The 20,254-nt window shown below is 34.3% G+C and overlaps 1 protein-coding gene across 1 annotated transcript; it reads right to left on the bottom strand.

Annotated features, from left to right (window-relative positions):
- Positions 1-6,477: 6,477 nt before the first annotated feature.
- Positions 6,478-17,037, bottom strand: LOC110028449 (putative serine/threonine-protein kinase). The gene is made up of 5 exons (XM_020730307.1): positions 16,851-17,037; positions 16,621-16,763; positions 16,304-16,517; positions 15,177-15,568; positions 6,478-7,250 (listed from the first exon to the last, which is right to left on the bottom strand). Exons 1-5 carry the CDS (start codon positions 16,912-16,914, stop codon positions 6,822-6,824), a joined length of 1,242 nt encoding a protein of 413 aa, XP_020585966.1. The 5' UTR covers positions 16,915-17,037; the 3' UTR covers positions 6,478-6,821.
- Between the last annotated feature and the right edge of the window lie 3,217 nt (positions 17,038-20,254).

Here is a 20,254-nt window from a genome sequence, read left to right as displayed (position 1 = left end):
TTTACTTTATCCTATTAGCCCAAAAATCAAGCTTTCAAGCATAAATAATCAAAGAAAAAAAAAATGAAAAGAGAAGATATTTATAGTACACATAAAGTAAACATAACAAACACAGAGCCTTAAAATAATATAAAAGATTAGACTGATGTGGTTGGGTATGGTTATGAACCCCGGAATAAAATAACATTGGTGATATTTAGCTCACAACATTATGAGGCATGTTAACTCCAATTTATTTATTATTATTTTTATTTAACAAAAAGAATGGTACGAGACCCGATCATCCCTTATGCGCCTAAGAATTTGAGTACCACACTCTAGACTCGGGAGGAATTGAACCCCATACCATAGGGTACTTACAACTAGTAAGCAGATGCCCAACCAATTGATTTGAGTATGTGCGCAACTACAATATATACATACATATATATATAGGCACGTACACACTGAATTATTAGCATTTCTCAGATTAATATGATGTAGTCAAAAGACATATAATAAAAAGAAATGTCTAAATAATTAGCCTCATAAGCTGGAAAGATTACAAAGCCTGATTATTACTTTCCATAAAATGAGTAAGATGTTAGAATAGTATGAAAATCCCCAAAAGGATAGAAATCCCAACTACTGGAAAACAAATCATTTAATACGCAATACTTGGATGAAAATATATAAGATTTTGCTAGTGTTACTCCACAATGTTTAATTCACTGTTGAGCATGTTTTTAAAGAATATTATGCTCTTGTTGTCATAAGAGTATAGGATACCTTCTGAAAACCATCTCTCAGATTGAAAATTGTTAGTAGGAACTTCTACAACAAGTCTAGTTAATTAATGATTACTTAGATGATTGATCTAGTCAGTGATGAAAGGATTTCTCATAAGTAAATTAGGGTGTATTCTTCTAAAGAGTCATTTGATTCATGCTTATCAATTAGAGCATCAAAAGAATATAAAAATCTAGGAAATAAAAGGGTACATTTGGCCTTCAAAGAAGTTAGTAGCCAGTATAACAATAGGATTTGAAAGATGATATTTGTACTTCAATGAGAAATTTTGACAGTACTAACAACCTAAAAAAAGATACCAACTTACACAAACAAACTCAGTTTTCAAAGGGGGTTAAGGAGGATTAATATATATATATTTGAATCCTTAGTGGAGAGATTAATGACGTCAACAACATTATTAGAAATATTCTTTTGAGATGAATTTGCATTCGGTTTCCAAACTTCAGATGAAGAATAAATTAAACATAATTTGTTATTGTTTTGTTATTATGGAATTATTTTAAGAAAAAATTCTACCAAATGTAAGAATCTCATATTTACTTTTCAAAAATTTAATCACATCCATCTCTTCAAGAACTTTGTAGAAGACAAATTTAATAGCATAGCTGTGAATACATCAAAAAACACAAGATTTTCATAAGCAGTCCCCAAAAATGAAGAACTCTGTGCTAAAAAGGAATAAGAAGTGGAGAAAAAGAGATCCAAACTGCAATAATAAAGGCTTTTTATTAAGAGTAGAGACGTGGGGTACATTTGGAATAACACATGTGAGAAATCCAAATGCATAATAGAGTATTTGAGAGATTAAATAGGAGTAGCTTTCTTCCTTAGTTATCTGCATGGGAATGTGTTAAAGGTTAAAAAAGATGATGAAAAAGAAACTTGTGAGCCTAAGCTTCGTTACAAAAATTAAAACTCCTTCCATATCATGTCTCCTAAATTAAAACTTATTAGCTTAAGCAAAGCCAATTGATTTAGCCTATAAAACTCTCTTACTTTGTATAATATATGTATAAATTACTGTTATAAGTGGAAAAATCCTTGATACCAACTGAAGAATAAAATTTGGAAGCACATAAAATATTTTTAAGAAAAAATTTAGATAATAAAATAAAAATAATTGTCACCATCGATTTTTGATGTCACACATTTGGGACGTCCGTTCGAGCCCATGAGATCAAATTCTACTAAGGAGTAGCTTCCCATAACCCAAAGTCGTCCATCAGGATTCCCTGGAGCGTGTCTAGGGCACCAAGGTAGAGATCTGCCTGAGCACACCCACACCCTGGCCCAAGCACACCAGCACCTCCCTTGTTTTTGGCGCAGTTGCGCTAAGGGGGGGCAGCGCATCCATGTCTGCCTCTGTCTCGTAGAGATCTGCCTGAGCACACCCACACCCTGGCCCTAGCACACCAGCACTTCCCTTGTTTTTGGCGCAGTTGCGCTAAGGGGGGCAGCGCATCCATGCCTGCCTCTGTCTGGCGCACCCACGCTAGAGTAGCAATGTCTTCTGCCTAATGTCAAAGAGCAAGGGAAACCCAACCAAAAGGCCAGTGCACCGGCGCCCCTGCACTAGGGCCTCGGTGCCCCCACGCCAGAATGATGGCACGCCCTCTATAATTAGGATGGACCTATCGGGACTTTTTTTGCTCCAATTCTGGTGGACCCTCTTGATCGAATCATGCCATCTAAGCAGCCAATTACTAGATTTAAAACAGTTGAAAAGTGGCCATAAAATAGGTGTAGCCACCAAACTAAACAGAGAGCCAATTTGCATGCTTTGGCCATGATACTTGTTAGGTTAGACATGCCATATGGAGGATGGACTTCGAAAAAAATTTTTCCCTCCACACTCTTCTGATATTCACAGCATTCTGAAGGGAGGGATGGCTGAGAATAAGGGGATAGAGTGAAAATTTTGTACGAGCTTCTTGGAGAGCTTGGGGATTTCCTTTGAGAGTTTTGGGTGAGGTAAATTTTCTTTCTAGATTTTCTTCTCTTGACTCCACCTTCTTCCTACACATCTTTTTCTTCCACATCACCGTCTCTTGAGGTTAGTGTGAGAGACTTTCTTAAGGAGCTTCTTCGCAGGAAGAAGGGCTTCATCATCCTAGTACGAAAGACGAAGTTGAAACCACTCTAAAACCCTTATTTTCCTCTTTTCTTAGCAAGCCTTTTAGGTTTTGTGTTAGAGAATACATGGATATTCCACCTGATAGAAGGGTAAAGATAATTGCTATAAAGTTTAAGAAGAGTGTGTCTCTATGGTGAGAAATTTTGAAGCGTATATGCCAAGAGGGAAAAAATAAATTTCTACCTAGTCTAAGATGAAAAAGGAGAAGCATAGTAATCTTCCCCCATATTACTCACGAGATATATACATAAAACTCCACTACTTGCATCAGGGAGATTTTTCTATAGAGGAGTACACAGCTGAATTTGATTAACTCAAACTAAAATGTGAGTTACATGAACCAAAGCAGCACATAATAGAGAGATATCTTGGAGGATTGAGGTCTTCTATTAGTTATGTGGTGCAACTGCAACAGTAATGGTCCCTACCCCATGTACATATCCTATAGCTTTAAAGTGAAGAAATAACGTCACCATGTGACTGCCCACCATGTGACTGCCACACCATAGAAACAAAGTTTACGCCTAGGATCATACATCAAGTGTACACCCAATAAAGCATTCAAGATAACCCCACCAGAGAAAAAATTAGTGCATAGTGGAGAAAAAGTTGAAACAACTAACACTCGCAAAGTCATCCCGGCTAAGAAGTGTTTGGAGTGTCATGATTTTGGGCACATTGCGTCTCATTGTCTCAACAAAAGAATGATATATTTTATTGAGCATGGTGCGGTGGAGGAGGTAGAGGGTGAAAAACACGAGGAGAATGGAGAGGAGTATTAGTTTTCAACCGATTAGGGATAGATGCTAATACTTCAAACTGAGCCCATGAGAGAGAGTCCAGCAGAAGTGAGCCTAAAGAGTCGATACCAAAAAAAGGGCAGTTTTTGTTAAAAAAGTTGTCGGATAACCTGAATGATAGTTGGCCTCATTGTTGGTTTCCCTTGAGAATGGTCCAACATGCTATAAAGATTTCGCTCCAGACGAATGTGTTTACAGAATGCACCCAGCCGAGTACTAGAAATGGGAGAAGTGTGCTATAGATTTAACAGCTCAAGGCTAGATTCGTGAGAATACTCGTCTATGTACAGTTTCAACCATGATTATGTCGAAAAGGGATGACAATTTATTATATCAAGACAAATTGTGAAATTATGTATTTTAGAGTTGTCTGGGATAAGCACGAGAATAGATTTTGTAGTGGAGTTATCTCAACCACGACGATGTAATGACTTTATTCTTATGGTGGTAGATCAATTCCAAAAGCACAAAGAAAAGGAGTCTCTCATAGCTGGGGAGAATGATCTCTTATAGTCCCCGGATTAGTGATCCCAAGTGTGGCAAATTTGCAAACTGCAGAATCGGGGCTCCGGCAATTGTGGGTTTGAACAGAGGGAAGGGAGCACCAACTTCAAAAATTTTGCATATATTTTCTTCCTCTTTGATTTATTTGCTATTTTGTTATTTCTAATTAAGTTTTACCTATAAGGGAATTATATATATCTTATTATTTTCAATTTTTAAGGATTTTTTGCTTTATTTTGAGTATTATGGAGTTTATAATATTTGCTTCAACCCTAGAGAATATTGTATCGTCTTCCTTTTGCAAGTAGTGTGTCTGTAGCTTGTGCAAGAACATGTGGTAAATTTTCTCAACCTTCGTACCTTATTCTTTTGGAGCTCTCTTTGTTGTTTTCAGTCAGCACACCAGTCGAACAATGTTTATCTCTATCCAAATGTCGTTGAAATCTCATATTACTTTTCCCTTGTCGTCCCACAATCTTCTCCACACAAAAACCACTAAAAAACATTTTGGGACCCCTAGAGTGGTGTTACCATTTGTCCTTACTTTATATCATATCACAAATATCAAATTGATATGATATGTAGAGATGATTGCACAAAATATGTTGAGCAGGGCCCAACTGAATAAAGCATTATTGGTTGTTAGGCTGTTAACTAAAATAAATTCGAGCATTGCCGCATATTATCAATCACATACAAACACACACACACACACAACTACCTAAGTCAATGAGTATACTGCTGATTGGATAATTCATCATTAACAGTGATCATTATGGAATCGTTGTAAGGATTCTTGTTCAATTACCCGTCAGCCTCTATAAAAATAACTAGATTTACTTTTAAAGTTGATTTTAAGAAGGTAGTGGCCAAGTTCACCTTTTTAAACCTAAGCCATTTGAGAATAACTTAGTGAGGTACCTCTTTTAATCCGTTCATAATGGCAGGTACAAATCTAAAAATATGGACTGCCTGTGTATAGGTGAGTTCATTTCTCTCCTCCGTTATTGGCTCCTATCTAGTCTTTGACCCCAAGTTAACAAGAATAATTTCCTTCAGCTTTTTAGATTTAATAACTTTCTCCACAAGATTCTTGGGATGGCAACAACTCTTTGTGCCATATCCACAATCAATGTGAAAAAACACAATATACTGACATTATATTCCTCTGTTGAAGCCGACTTTCATAGGCACTGGACACTTAAAATACTCTTTATTTTGAATAACCTCAACTAACTCGGCCATCATCACTCTGAGTGGGCTGATGGTAGGAAATTAGTAAGTGTAGCAATAATAATGACTTGTCCCTTCTTTTATCGTAACTATTAGTTTGAATTCACTCATGTGGTGGTGAAGGGATTAAGGGCAATAATACTATTGCTGGGTATGAGGGCAAGTTGCTTATTAGACTTGACTAATTTCTAAATACACTATAGAAACTATCACCGCAATCATTGAGCAACATTGTTTGTCGTCATCACTATCATCCTTGCTATCACCATCTCTCACACCTGCTAGCGACCAACCTATATTTACAATGATTTCATTTTACTCCAAATCAAAACCCAAAAAAGTAAATTCCAATAGTTGTCTTATACCTAATCAATTAACTCCCAAATATTTCATTTGAGCAACATTTTGATTAAACGGCATTTTTATTATATGCATTTATTTTTTAGCAAATCAAGTGGCAACTTAATCTTACACCTTACCGTTTGAGATGAAAAGTTTTAATTGCATTTCCATCTTACTTTGATGTAAGCAATTCATGTCATTTTTAAGGTTTGTTTTTATTTTTATGCAGGATCAATCATTCTAACCTCCACTTTCATAGTATGAAATATAAAAATATATATAAATTATTCTTATATCTAAGGTATTCCACTCCTCATTAACTGACATGAGAACATCAATTAACTCATAAAGCAAATGAAGCAAATAAATAAAAGAAAAAAAAGAATTCAAGTATGTTAATTCAAACTTAAAAAGGGGGTCAACTTTTGAGTCCAGTTATTTTGTTAGAAAGTAGCTTAAAACCAGTTATTTTATTAGAAAGAAGCATATGACTTTTAGTAATCAATAAAATATTTATGTAAAATATAATATATATACCTATGGATTTCTAGATTTGGGAGTAGCTGAACATAAGGTTATACTACATAATTAATAAATTCAGTTAATTAGGTCCAACCCTTTGATGTCGTCAAACCTAATTAAGTTTTTTTTTAAGCCAAATAGATTTGGATCCTCAAATAAAGTCAGTCATCTGTCATAAATTTTTTTCTAAAATACTGTCATTGATTACAATAGAAGCAAAGAAAATAAAACAAGGGGATAATTACATACACAACATTTGAAACATTGCTATTTACAAAACTAGCACCAATGTGATTTTTTTAACTACCAAATTGATGCATCTACGGTTGCCACGATGAAGCCATTGAGAATTTGATAAAAATGAAAAATATGGGTTGAGGTTTTATTATGATTTTTAATATTTGAGAAAGAATTACAAACATGGACAGACAAGAGTGTTAGATCTGTAAATAGCAATGTTTTGAGTGCTAGATGGCAATCTAACATTTCAACATTCAAATTGTATGATGGAACTTATAAGGAAGGGGCATAGAACTTCTTACTGGGGTAGTGCTAGAACTAGTAGCAGCAGAAGCCAAAGGCGAAGACACAGTTGCTGTATCATTAGCTTTAGAAGAAAAGACAATGTTAGAGGCAGAGGTGGAAGCACCAGAGCTTGTGCTCGAAAATTTGCTGGCAGAACCATGAGCTCTCATTCGGTATCTGGAGCCAGGAGCTCCTGGCCTGATTGGCTCCTCGAGGGCACTTGGCTTCTTTGAGAGGATGACCACAACCCGCCGCATTTCCGGCCTTACTTTGGGGTCAGCCTGAGTGCATAGAAGACCAACATGTGCGCACAAAACCACCTGTTCAGTATCAGCTATGGATTCCAGAGCAGGATCAAGCATCTCCATGGTCTGTCTCTTTTTGTGAAGCCTCCATGCCTGTTAGAATGATTTATGTAAACTCACCGGTTAGAGATGGTGTAGACAATATGTAGCATGGGTCACAAATTTAAGGTGTTGGAAGTAAAAGTTGTATGGGGGGTTTTGATGGCAATGAAAAATGGCTGGCAAATCATATAGACTTGTGAAATTATAAGCATTCAGTTGTTGATATCAGAAAGTTTCTAAAACTGTAAAAAGTAACTTAGAAAAGCAATTGAAAAGCACACAAGAATTGAAGCTAGCAAAATTCTGCAAATTATTATAACTTAATGTTAGAAATTAAGAAACCTTAGATTATTTCTAAGGAAGATTAGGTCGTATGAATCAAATCAGCACCCACAAGGTAACCTTTAAGATAGATAAGGTTCTAGTAGCTATAAGAGGAGTTCTCTTTAAAAGTTTGATGGCTTCCACAACTTCTCCTCTTAATTTAGGATTTCGAAAGCATTTGAAGAATCAAGACATATTCTTTCGGCTAGGTTTCTTACAATTTAAATATCTTCTTGATTTTCTCTAAGGACGCGATGTAGGATTTCAACATTGATGAGTGGCAGCAGTTTGGCCCCTTGCCAATGTTAGTGGCTGGAATCTTTGTGAGAGTAATAAGCTTATATTATAGAGCTTCCTTGAGCCTTTTGTTTGATTGAGTGAGGGTGTTCCTTCAATCTGTACATCACAATTGTGATTTCTATGACTTTTATTGGATCAAATCCCTTATAATCTCACAAGTAGACTTTTTTGAAGATGAACCACAAAAATATCAATATCTTTGGTGTTAGTTTGTGATGCACTATATGAACAATAGGCCACATGTCCATATAAGGCTTATTTATGATAGTTTATTTAATAAGGGAATAAGCTTGAAAAAAAAATTAGAAAATTGGCAAACAAATAAGCATGCTTGAAGATTAATCAGATCATTCATTTATGTTTATGAACATGATTTTTCATTATTTACTAGGTAATTTGCAGTTAGTTTGATAAAATGATCACTGAATGATAGCTTAATTGATTAACTGATGCCATTTTATGTTATTGTATCAATTTTATTGTATCCTATCATTTTTATTGTATCCTATGCATTTTAAAATTTATGTTCGGCATTAGAGATACAAAATAAAAATATCAAATAAATAACCAGACATAAATAAAAATATCTTTTTTAAAATATTTGAACTTCATGAAAAAAAATAAAATAGCACTTAATGTATTATGTAGACTTTCATGAATAAATACATTTATGTCTAGTGATAAACCTCAAACAAATGATTAGTTAGCCTCAATTATGCTTTAACTTGATAATAGAACAACTAAAGAAGTTTGAAAAAAATTTTAAAATTTACGCCACATTCAATTTCACAGCTCAAACCTGATAAGATAACAACAAATGAACAAGCTAAAAGACCAAAGCACCATGGTCGGCTTAGTTCATTTACATTCTTAGTGTAACAACAATCTCGATAGTAGCTAGCACTATCACATCATTTCTTTCTGGGCCTTGATAACCATAAATTGACACTAAAGATTAATTTTGGGATAAATGATCATGAAATATGAGATCAAGATACATGAGATTTTTAAGCTTTAAAGAACCAAGATGGAAAATATAATTATACTTGAAAAAAGTCTTCGTGGAAGCAACCGTGAAGTGGTTGTTGTTTGTAGTGGATCATTACAGCTCAGGGAAGTGAAAAAAAGTTGGCTGTTACATGTGGGAAGTGTTTAAAACAAGATCAAGCCCAAGATGATGGGAGAATTTAGATGATGAAATAACTTACATCTTTATTCCACAATTTGCCTTGATGCCAAATCATACCAATGTACTATTCAAGGCAAAAAGACAAATTTACAACAACAAAAGAAACAACAAACCTTTATCCCACTAAGTGGGGTCGGCTACATGAATCTTTTTTCTCCATCATGTCCTATTGAGTGCCATATTTTCATTTTATTCTAATAATTAAGATCATTTTTTTTATAAATTATGCCCATGTCTTTTTAGGTCTATCTCTAATTTTCTTATGATAGGTTGAATATAAAACATCTACTCTCCTAAATGTATCATCAGATAGTCCACGTTTAATGTGATCAAACCATCTAAAACGACTTTCTCTAATTTTGTCTGCCACTAGAGCTACATCAACCCTTTCACAGATACAATGGTTTCACATTTCGTCTCTAATTGTCAAACCACTCATCCACCTAAGCATTCTCATCTCAGAAACACGACTTAATTTTATTCTTACCTTTTAAAGGCCAGCATTTTGCACCACAAAACATCACCATCTTATAAAATTTTCCTTCAAGTCTAAGCAGTACTTTATATCACGCAATAGGCCTGATGTATTCCTCCACTTCAACCAACCAACTCAAATTCTAACAATAACAACATCATCTATATCACTATCGTTTTGAACAATAGACCCGAGATAACTAAATCATTCACACTTTTTAATGATTTGATCACCCATATTACAACTTTGCCACTAGATCTACTACTACTAAAATTAAATTCCATATATTTAAATTTAGATCTACTCAAACGAAGGCCTTCAAACTCTAATGTAGACCTCAATAATTCAAGTTTTTTTCTACATTCTCTATTCTTATACACAAGAAGAATATCATCAACAAAAACATACAGTAAGGTATATTCTCCTGTAAATGTCCAATAAGAGCATTCATAACTAAAGCAAAAAGATATGGGCTTAAAGTCGATCCCTAATGTGGTCAATCCTTCTTCTGTTTGCACACAAGTAACAATGTTGTTATACATATCATTAATGACTTAAATATAAGCCATATCAACGCCATTATTTTGTAGAACTCTTCACAAAACTTTTCTTGAACAGTAGTGTAAGCTTTTTATAAATCAATAAAAATCATATGTGGATCCTCCTTACTCTATGTACTTCTCCATCAAAACTCTCAATAAATGTATAGCTTCCATAGCAGACTAGCCCGAAATAGATCCAAACTGATTATGAGAGATCTTTGTATCACGTTTTAACCTATGCTTAATTACTTTCTCCTATAATGTTAATGTATTACACATTAACTTAAATTTTCTATAATTTATACACTCTTGTGCATCCGATTTATTCTTTAAAATGGGACCAAAATACTCTTCCTCCACTCCTCAAGCATCTTTTTAGCTTTTAAAATAATTAAAAGAATTTAGTAAGCTAAGAAACTCTCAAATCTTTGAAATATTTCCACACTTAAATTGAGATATCATCAGGTCCTATTATTTTCCACCATTAGTTCACTTTAAAAAAATGAAAATTGTGTGAGATTCACTTTTGGCATAGATAGCTTATATTCTTCTTGTGTATTATACATTTTAAAATTCATATGGCAGCATGACAAGTCCTTTCGATCTTCAGGATCTTATGATAAAAGGAGTCACAGACGTCCGAATATTGACATGAAAAAGAGAATGATTAATTATGACTCAAAACTAAGAAGTATGATATCCTAGAATATTAATAATAAAGGATGATTGGATAGGATGAATTATGTATTCACCAATAAATTTATGTGTGATATGATTTGTTAAGAAGGTTAAGATTTTGGCATCTATAAAAGGAGACCTTTTCACATGGGTTTGTAAGCTCGAAATCTTTCATGACATGCCCCGTAGCATATATGGTTTTGTGCTTGTTTAAAGACGTGTTTAAAATTGTGCAATAAGAGGCATACTTCGATGCTATAAAAAATCGCAATGAGACTTACGCCTTATTATCCCAAGGTGAGGCGAACATCTGACCGAATTTAAGAAGCGACTATCATAGAAAGTTCATAATAAAAAAGAGCAAAAGATATCAAAAGTTGACTACATATAAAAATAAATTAGAAAATCTTTTGTAACAAAATAAATAAGTGATAAAGCCTTTTAAGTACTAGAGCTTGAGAATTAGAAAAAACAAAGTGAGCTGAAAGGACCAAGTCTACACATGAAGAAAATATCATGTCTACCAACATTAACTACTGAAGGAAGCCAAAATGAGAAACTTCCAATCTACTCTACTTATGTTGAGCCAAATCAACCTACCCAGAGCAATTTTTTTCATTTTATAGAGGTTTTGCAAACTAGGTCAAATACTTAGACACCTTGAAACCTTAAAATTGCTATTATTAAACTCAACAAAACAAAAGCATGTCCCTTTCTGGCCTGGGAAATAGTTACAAAGATTATTTTCGATAGAATTCTAGGACAGAGAAATCGAGCAACAAGCTATAAGTTATTTTCAATAGAATTACACATAAGTAGAGAAACTAGATATCAAATGTATGATGTGCACAATAACCAATAGAATAGCTAGTAATCTGGTTTGTATAAACCTACATAATGATGCCCATGACACTCAATAGAAACAGCTGGATAATGAAAATAATACAAATTTAGTTACAAATAGTTGGGATAAAGCTAAAAATGATGATAAGGAGAAACGATGTCATATAAAATTTTATGTTCCTAACTTGTTGAAAGGAAATATATTAGAGTATAAGAATAGAAATGATCTTTCGAATATGATTGTCACAATTATTTTACCAATAGTTTTGGAGACAGCATAACATGTAACTAGGAACCCAAACATGGCAAATAAAATAAAGAATGCGTTGTATCAAAATGTTGCTTGGGGTGGAGGTCGGATAAAGAACCAAGTTTATGGAAATCTAAAAGTGTATGCTTGTGCAAAACTGTAGGATATGAGCGAAAGAACAAACACTGGCATTTTGAGTTTTCAAGTTACTAGTCATATTGTTTTTGTTGTTTTTTTCCAGTTTATTTTGATAAAAAGGTACAAGATAATAGTACCGATCAGAAAGATGTGTTTGCAATGTTTTGATTATCATGGTGGGTTCGATTTGCTACTAAAAGTAGTTTCAATACAACACTCATTGGATTCCTTAGTTCAGGAATTCTAGTTCTCTATTTCTTCTGGGCCTCTAAGTTGGATGTGTATTGTCATTGTTCTCTTGCGCCAACCAATTTTCCTTGCTTAATTCTATTGAGTGCAAAATCAAGACAGTATAAATGTTATAGTTGGCTTTCCTTATGTCACATGGGAGCATTGTGTGATGCGGGAGCTTTTCCGCTTCTCGCAATTCTGATCACGGGATCAAAGTGAAGCAAGATCGCACGACCATGCTATAGTCTCAATAAGATTTTTTTACGTCTCCTTGGCTATTTTAGCCTGGTGGGACCCTTTTAATTAGTATTTTAATATTACTTTAATGAGAATTAGGGTAATTTTTATATAAGAATAAGAACTATTTAAATGTTATTATTTTTTTTGGTTTAGCAAATTTTAGTTTGGTTTCTGTGTTTTGTATTCTCTAATTTATGCTTTAAAGAATATTGTATCATCTTTCTTTTGCAAGTGATGGTCTATATCTTGCTCAGAAACATATAGTGGATTCCCTTTGCTATTCGCACCTTGTCGTTTTGCCAACAACTGTTTTCCACCCAGACAGTCGTCGAACTCCTCCAATTTGTGGTCCAACAATAGACATCATCCCCCATCCCTTCCAAATGACGTCTACCAGCTGTTTTTAGTCGAGCAACCATCTTTGCTCGTTGCTACTGTTGCTTGGTAGCAGAAAAGAGCTGTTTGACAGCAGAAAATTTCTGTTTTCTGTTTTCTAATTCGTTGTCCAATCGTCGATTGACATCGATCCTTGTCTGAATGCCATAGAACTCGCATATCATCGTTCTCTCGTTATTCCAACCACATCCCCTCTAAATCCCCTTTCTTAACACCGTCTAGGAGCCCTAGAACAGTATCGTCTATAACATAGATCGATTAACCCTAAGAGGTTGTTTGGTTGCAAGTAAGATTTCATTTAAATAGAATCTTGTAAATCCTGTAAATCTTGATTTAACAAATCCTGAGGTGGTTAAATTCTAAAAACTGTTTGGCATGCTAGTAAGTCAATTTTGAAAAATCCTAAGACTCCTTGACAACTTTAGAAAAATTTAGAAGGATTTATCAAAGTAAATATCCAAGAATAAAGATTAGATAAGAAAAAATACAAATAGGCATCCAAAACCTCTAAGTAAATAAAAGAAAAGCCGAATTAACATTAATTAATAATTAAAAAACTAATCACTTATTAAGCAATAATTTATCATTAATCAATTATTATTTATATAAATTAAGAAATACTTAGAATTTTATTAAATAACTTAAATTTAAAAATATATTTTCAATTCATCAATTAACAATTAAATAATTACATTTAAGTTTATCTAATTATAAGTAATTTGATAATATATAAATTAATTATTAATAATTAATCAATTAAATTAATAAAATTAACTTAAACAAATATAAATTAAAACCAGCAACCCATCCCCCTCTTCACCTCTCTGCCCGAAACCCTTGCCTACATCCTACCACTCTCCCGGTTTCGCCCAAACATTCCATCTCCGCCCAAAACCCATGTTTATATCCCTCCCCCTCTCAGTTTCGCTTAGAACTATCGCCTTCATGATTGAACCTCGCAAAACAAATGCCATTAAAGTTAGCTAGAAAAGCAACGACGACAACTCGGTTTACAGAGACCGTCGAAACTCCCATCTTTCTCATCCTTCTACTCCGCTCCTACCAAAAACCATTGATGAAGGTAAGCTTGTTTGCGCCATCTTCCTCTTCCCTAGTCCCAACTTTACTAAATCCGCCGATTCACAGAATTTATTTAATCCCGAATTTATCACGAATCGGCGTCATTTTGGGACTTACAATAGCTCATGATTTAAAAAGATGTTTTTTGTCATTTAGCGGGATTTAACTTAAATCCTGCCTAAATCTTGTTTAAAACCAGTTACCAAACAGCCCCTACAGTTCAAGGGATTTGTATTCCTTGCGACCGAAGGAAAAAATCCATACAACCTTTCACTCATAAAAAATTCCCTCACCATACCCTAAACATTTTTATCCCAATTCCTAGCCCTAACCCTAAATTTTCAAATGCTAACCTTCCTACCTTCAACAAAAACTTTGCCTCACACTTGCTGTCAAAATTATAAATCTCGACCAACCATTGATTTGGAACCCTACATCTATCAAAACCTTGAATGGAAGAAAATGACAAGATCGAGAGAAGAGTTATCCAAGAGTTTACTATAGAGAATATACAATGAGAAATCATTTAAATGCAACAATGAGTTGCCAACTTTAAGAAGAGATAACCCGGAGAGGTCACCCATAGCTACAATGATAACTTGACAGATCGAGATAAGAATGGAATCCCTTCCATCAGATAATTTCAAATGATAGTGAACTAATACATTGACAATTTATCATGGAATATCAGAGAAGGAGTCAAGATTTTAAAGTGAAGGTTTACTTGAGAGAATTTGATGATAGTATAAATATGAACGAGTTCATTAAATGGCTCTAGACAGTACAATAGGTATTTGCGTATAAGAATGTTCCACCTGACATAAGGGTCAAGTTGGCTAGCTTCTATTAATTTAGAAAGAATGTTTCACTATGGTGAAAGAAACTGAATCGTATTCGACAACGAGAAGGAAAAAATAAAATCACTACCTAGTTAAAGATAAAAAGAGAAATACAGCTCGAATATTATAGAAGATGACTCATTGTGCTTGCTTATTTTTTTGATAATTCTTAGATTACCCCTACAAATGTATTGTATTATATTACATGATTCCAACCAAACAGATAGAAGCAAGTATAAATTTTTAGGAAAATTTATATATAAATCACACAATTCTTATGTATTTACATATCTAACACCTAAAATTTCATGCTTACATTTATAATGCTTTGTTGTAATAAATTCATGCATGAAAAGGTGTATTTCAAATATAATTGACTCCCAAAAATAACACCAATTGAAACGCATTAAAGTATTATGATGCATTACAATGACATTCAAAAATGAGCATACCCATTCAAGTAGTGTGGAAGCATCAGACCGAGGAGTAAACGTTGAGTTTTTTTGACCTGTAATGAGTTCAATGATGAGGACACCGAAGCTAAAGACGTCAACTTTAGTCGAAAGGTAGCCATACATGGCATACTCTGGAGCCATGTAGCCATTAGTGCCAGCAACACGAGTGTTGACATGGGTAAGGTCTTCTGGGAAGAGTCTAGCCATACCAAAGTCTGCAATTTTTGGGCAGAACCTCTCATCAAGCAAGATATTGCTAGCTTTGATGTCACTATGGATTATAGGAGTGTGTGCATCCTCGTGCAGGTATTGAAGTCCTCGAGCTACCCCAATCATCACATCATTGCGCTTTTTCCAATCCAACATCATTGTTGCTTCCTTGTCTTCTCCTACATTCCATTATGGAATCACAAGTCATTTTGCATGAACTTCTGTCATATTAAAAGAATAGCTTATAGATGTAGTAAAAATGAATTGTCCAAAATTCCCAAAAATCAGTTTGGGTTATAAATATTTTATGGGAAAAATGATTCACACAACTATGAAAGGCAATATATTTTCAAAATACATCTTATAAGCAATATTTATCAAACCCAAAAAAAAATCATTCTTTCAAAACATATCTCATGCAGCATACTAGCATGTAATACCATAAGAGAGAGATGGTAGGCCCACATCATATATCTTTATCTAGAAAGATGTTAATCATATTTTGACTTCAGTGGTATAAGTAGCATTTCACTAACAAGTTATATATAAATGGAAAACAATGAAATTAAAAAATCAGAGCCCAAAATCGCTTTTATTATTTTATATTGTATAAAAATGCTTTTGAACAATCATTAAATTATAGTTGCAAGGAATGCTAATCATGCTGAATTTGAGATGTTCAAATCCATCACAATATCATAAATGTAATTCCATTCAACATCATCCCTCAAGTCTAGTTCAGACAATCCATACTTTAACTGAATACAATTAATCCAGAAATGAGCATTTCTCCGTTTTCATTTGTTCAACAAATGAAAGATAGTTCTGTAAAATAATATTTGCAATAATGTCTTTGGCATAGAAAAAGCAGTTTCTAGTAGATGGACGGAAGAGAAGAAGAAATGACAACATACGGGAGAAGAGGATCTTGTCGAGGCTTTCATTGAGAACGTATTCGTACACGAGGAGCTTGTCTTCAACGTGCGTACAATAGCCATAGAGAGTGACTACGTTCTTGTGCTGAACCCTGGAGAGCAACATCGCCTCGTTTGTGAACTCCTCGCCACCCATCAGAGACCAGCGACCCAGCCTCTTTACTGCCACCATCCTCCCATCCTCCAACTGCCCCTGCGCCATCAGTCAGCCAGTTCATCAAACACTTGTTATTCAAATCAGCTCTCTCGATCTCATCGATTTAAAGAGCTGAGAAAGGGGCCTTGTCAATTACTACCTTGTAGACAAGGCCAAAACCCCCTTCTCCAAGCTTGTGCTTGACGCTGAAATTGCGGGTCGCGGCCGCAAGGGTTTCGTAGCGGAAGACCTTGGTCTCCTTGGCCGCGATTGCCTCAAGATCTTCCTCTTCTTTCCGAAAATCTGCCGACATCGAAAAAAACGGATTCAAGGGATCAAATGAATCTAAAATTGCAAAATTGATCAATTTTGAACTTCCCGGAAGTGCACCTCGATTATGACGGCGATTAAAGGGCTTGATGAGTTTGTCGAGAAGTCCCGTTGGCTTCGTCATGAGAAACGAGAGAGGGAGGCATGGAATGAAGGCGGCAAGGTGGAGCAGCAGAGAAAGGCGAATGGCGGAAGCCTGCAAAACCAGACCATTGGTCCAGTGGTGTTGTTGAAAAGTACTCGAACGACATCGCAACTACATCAGATGGCATTTTTCCGCGGCCAACCCACGTGCTTTATTAGAGGGAAAAAAAATTGTGTTGGGATATATCGATGGTACAAGGGGTTACATCCACAGTATAAGCTCTTGTAACCTCCCTGTAACCTCTCTGTAACCTCTCTGTAACTTACGTGTAACCTCTTAATATATGATAACAGAAGCGCGAAACTTATTTTAGGGTACAGATAGATTACAGCAAGTTACAGGAGGTTACAAAGGGCTATACCGTGGATGTAACTCTCTTGTACCCTCGGTATAACCCCAATATCGCACGCAGCGCAGCGTACGTCTATCGCACGCAAATTTTTTCCCTATTGGAGGCCCGTTTCGGCAGTTTATTTGGTGTCGTGGGCTTACCTAGAAAATAACATTTTTACACCTCATCTACTTAGGTACAGTGAAAACTTATTAGCAACGTTCTCGCTTTTCCAAATCCAAATGCATCACATTTTAACGATTTAATTAATACCAATCTAATATAATGTGTATGTGTGTGTATAATAAAAATAAAATTAAGTTTACTTTATATATTACATAATAAAAAAAATTTGGGAAATATTCTTATTATTTCTTCCGACAAATACATCCGTAAATTTATATCTAAACATTTCACTCATTGAAAAATTTCACATCTGTCAACATAAAAGCTCTATATTAATTTCTCTTCACATCACTTTGTCTAATTTCATCTTCGACTTGTGATAACTTTTTGTTGTTATTAGTTTTTAAGGTTTGTGATTTTAGATTTTAGGGTTTGTAATATTTTGAAAAGTCATTCAAAATTTACCTTCAAATCTAAACCTCCATTGCAGCTAAAAACTTCTTATGTCATATCTACAAATGTTATGTGATATAAGCATGTTCATGTACAAAGTGTGAATAAAGCTTGATGAAATGATATGACTAAACTTTGAGGATGGAATATTATTTGAATGTCAATCTTTCATTTTTCAAAAAATGAACAATTCATTAAAATGAACAATCGATTTTCAATGAATTGTAATTTTCAACCATAGATCAAACAATCTTTGACATGTTTAAACTTTTTCTTAAAGCACGATGGAATATTCTTTGAATCTTTTTTACACATGGACAAAGCGTCTTTGAAGATGCTTTGACCATTTTGATAAGGAATCAAAGCTTGAAGAAGGTTTTAAAAAGTTTGAAGAAGGTTTTAAGAAGTTTGAAGAAGGTTCAATATTATATATAAATAATAATTCAAATATTATTTAATTGTAGTTGAAGGAAGTTCAAAGAGTCATGAAAACGAGTGGAAAATAGATTGAAGATTGTTAATCATGATAATGCATTGTGCATTTATTTTTTATCTTTATTCGATCAGGTTTAAAATATTTAGAAAATTATCAAAATTGGTTCGTTTCGGCTTATTTGAATTGGTGTGATATGTATGCAAATGTATGATCTAATCATTCGACAATATAATACTTGAGTCACATATAAAGTTATGGGAGTTATGAAGAAACTTGTCGAAATTTGAAACTATAGATCTCAATCCTCAAGTCGATTGATCCCCTTTTAGAGCACTTCTTCAAAGTTCTTGAAATATAGTTTTTTAGTCATCTCATTTAATGATTATTACTAATGATTGTTGATGATGTTTTGAATAATGAGAGCTTCAATGTGTTTAATATTTAAAGGGAAGAACGTGAATTTCACATAGCTAAACTTATTTAATGACTTGGCTAAGTTATGAAGAGATCACATTTAATGGTGTGTTTAAATGATGTGTTTAAGAGAATGACTGGAAGTAACAAGCAACTTCAAATCTACTTGGGATATGACAAGAATTTTAAGAACATAGAGCTAGAAAATGCTTTTGTGGAGTGCATTAAGCTAGCTTGGGTTGTATTACTTATAGATGATGACTTTTTTTGGTTTGCATGTGCATAAGAGGTTAGGAGAATTGGGTTTCTTAGATTTTGTATATCTTTTTATTATTATTATTTTTATGTATCTCTAGATGTAACTTGAATAAGGATTAAATCGCAATAGCAAATGAAGCATACATTAAAGATTAAAATTTCAATAAAAAATAATTATCTATTTGAGCAAATAAGAATTTTTATGTGATTTTGTCGCAACATTCAACCACAGATTAGTGTCCACCAATCTTAGAATTATTTGCAGAAGCTCTACTAAAATAAATTATTACTTCTTCATTGTGTAGAGAAATTACACACTTCACCTTGAGATAACCTCTCATCTACTTAAATAACCTCTTAGTCTTATTTTTTTGTTTATTAAGGTAGGCTTTTTGTTGTGTTTTCCATTGAAATATTAAAAATGTACAAATTAAAATTGACAAAAAAAATATATAATAAATAAAATAGGAGATGAAATTGTGCATAAGGTAAGCATAAGATATTGCGAGAGATTGCATTATAATCATCCAAGCAAGCTCCTCTTCCGTTGGATCTCAAGTTTACTTATGATTTTCTATAGACGAAAAAACTTCGTGGCTAGTTGAAGGAGAAGCAAGAGGTAGGATGTTTATGGGCATGTAAGCATTCAAAAATAAACATAAGCCTTAAAGGTTTTGCATGTTGTTCATCGTCAACAGTTCAGAGAAAGATGTTTGTTCAAGCAGATTCAAGTCATACCTGAATCACCCTTTATTTACCCCTTATGTCAGAGCCATCTGAGCAATCAAGGGTTTAGATCCTTTATCTCCAACGTCTCCTTCTGGAGCTAATTGATGTAAGCACGTACACTCTAATTCTTACCCTATTTTATCTGAAGCAGAACCTGAGATCTCTTCCTAGGCTTCTATATATTGGCGAAGTGCACCACAAAGAGTATTTTGAACTCCGTGAAGGTCAAAATGATACCAATCAGAAGATTGAGGAACTAGTGAAGAGTTGATTCCGTAAACAACATCAGAAAAAGGCAACACTTCATCACATCGCTTGTCTACATTATTTCGACTGACGAATTGAAAAAAGCCAAGAGGTCGATCGAATTGATTTCTCTTTATAGGCATCCGAATGAGGAACCCTTAGCTTTGTCGGGGCTACCACCTCCAAAATTTGTCGAGTGAAAGCACTGTCAGGGTTAGACTAAGCAGGTACTTTGACATGCTCCGCTTGATGCCTGATCATCAGTGTAGATCTCGTTCTAGCTAGTTGTTGAGAATCCACATCTTCTTCAGTCGCCAATTTACTAG

Source organism: Phalaenopsis equestris, unplaced genomic scaffold (genome assembly GCF_001263595.1).
Source record: "Phalaenopsis equestris unplaced genomic scaffold, ASM126359v1 Scaffold000002, whole genome shotgun sequence".
Lineage (NCBI taxonomy): Eukaryota > Viridiplantae > Streptophyta > Magnoliopsida > Asparagales > Orchidaceae > Phalaenopsis > Phalaenopsis equestris.
This window is presented reverse-complemented; position numbering and strand designations above follow the sequence as displayed.

Excerpts from the sequence above, each read along its gene's own strand:
- LOC110028449 (XM_020730307.1), bottom strand. The coding sequence starts at position 16,914 with ATGACGAAGCCAACGGGACTTCTCGACAAACTCATCAAGCCCTTTAAT. Across the intron at positions 16,518-16,620 it reads GTTTTGGCCTTGTCTACAAG|GGGCAGTTGGAGGATGGGAG; the intron begins GTAGTAATTGAC and ends CTGATGGCGCAG. Across the intron at positions 15,569-16,303 it reads CGACAAGATCCTCTTCTCCC|GAGAAGACAAGGAAGCAACA; the intron begins GTATGTTGTCAT and ends AATGGAATGTAG.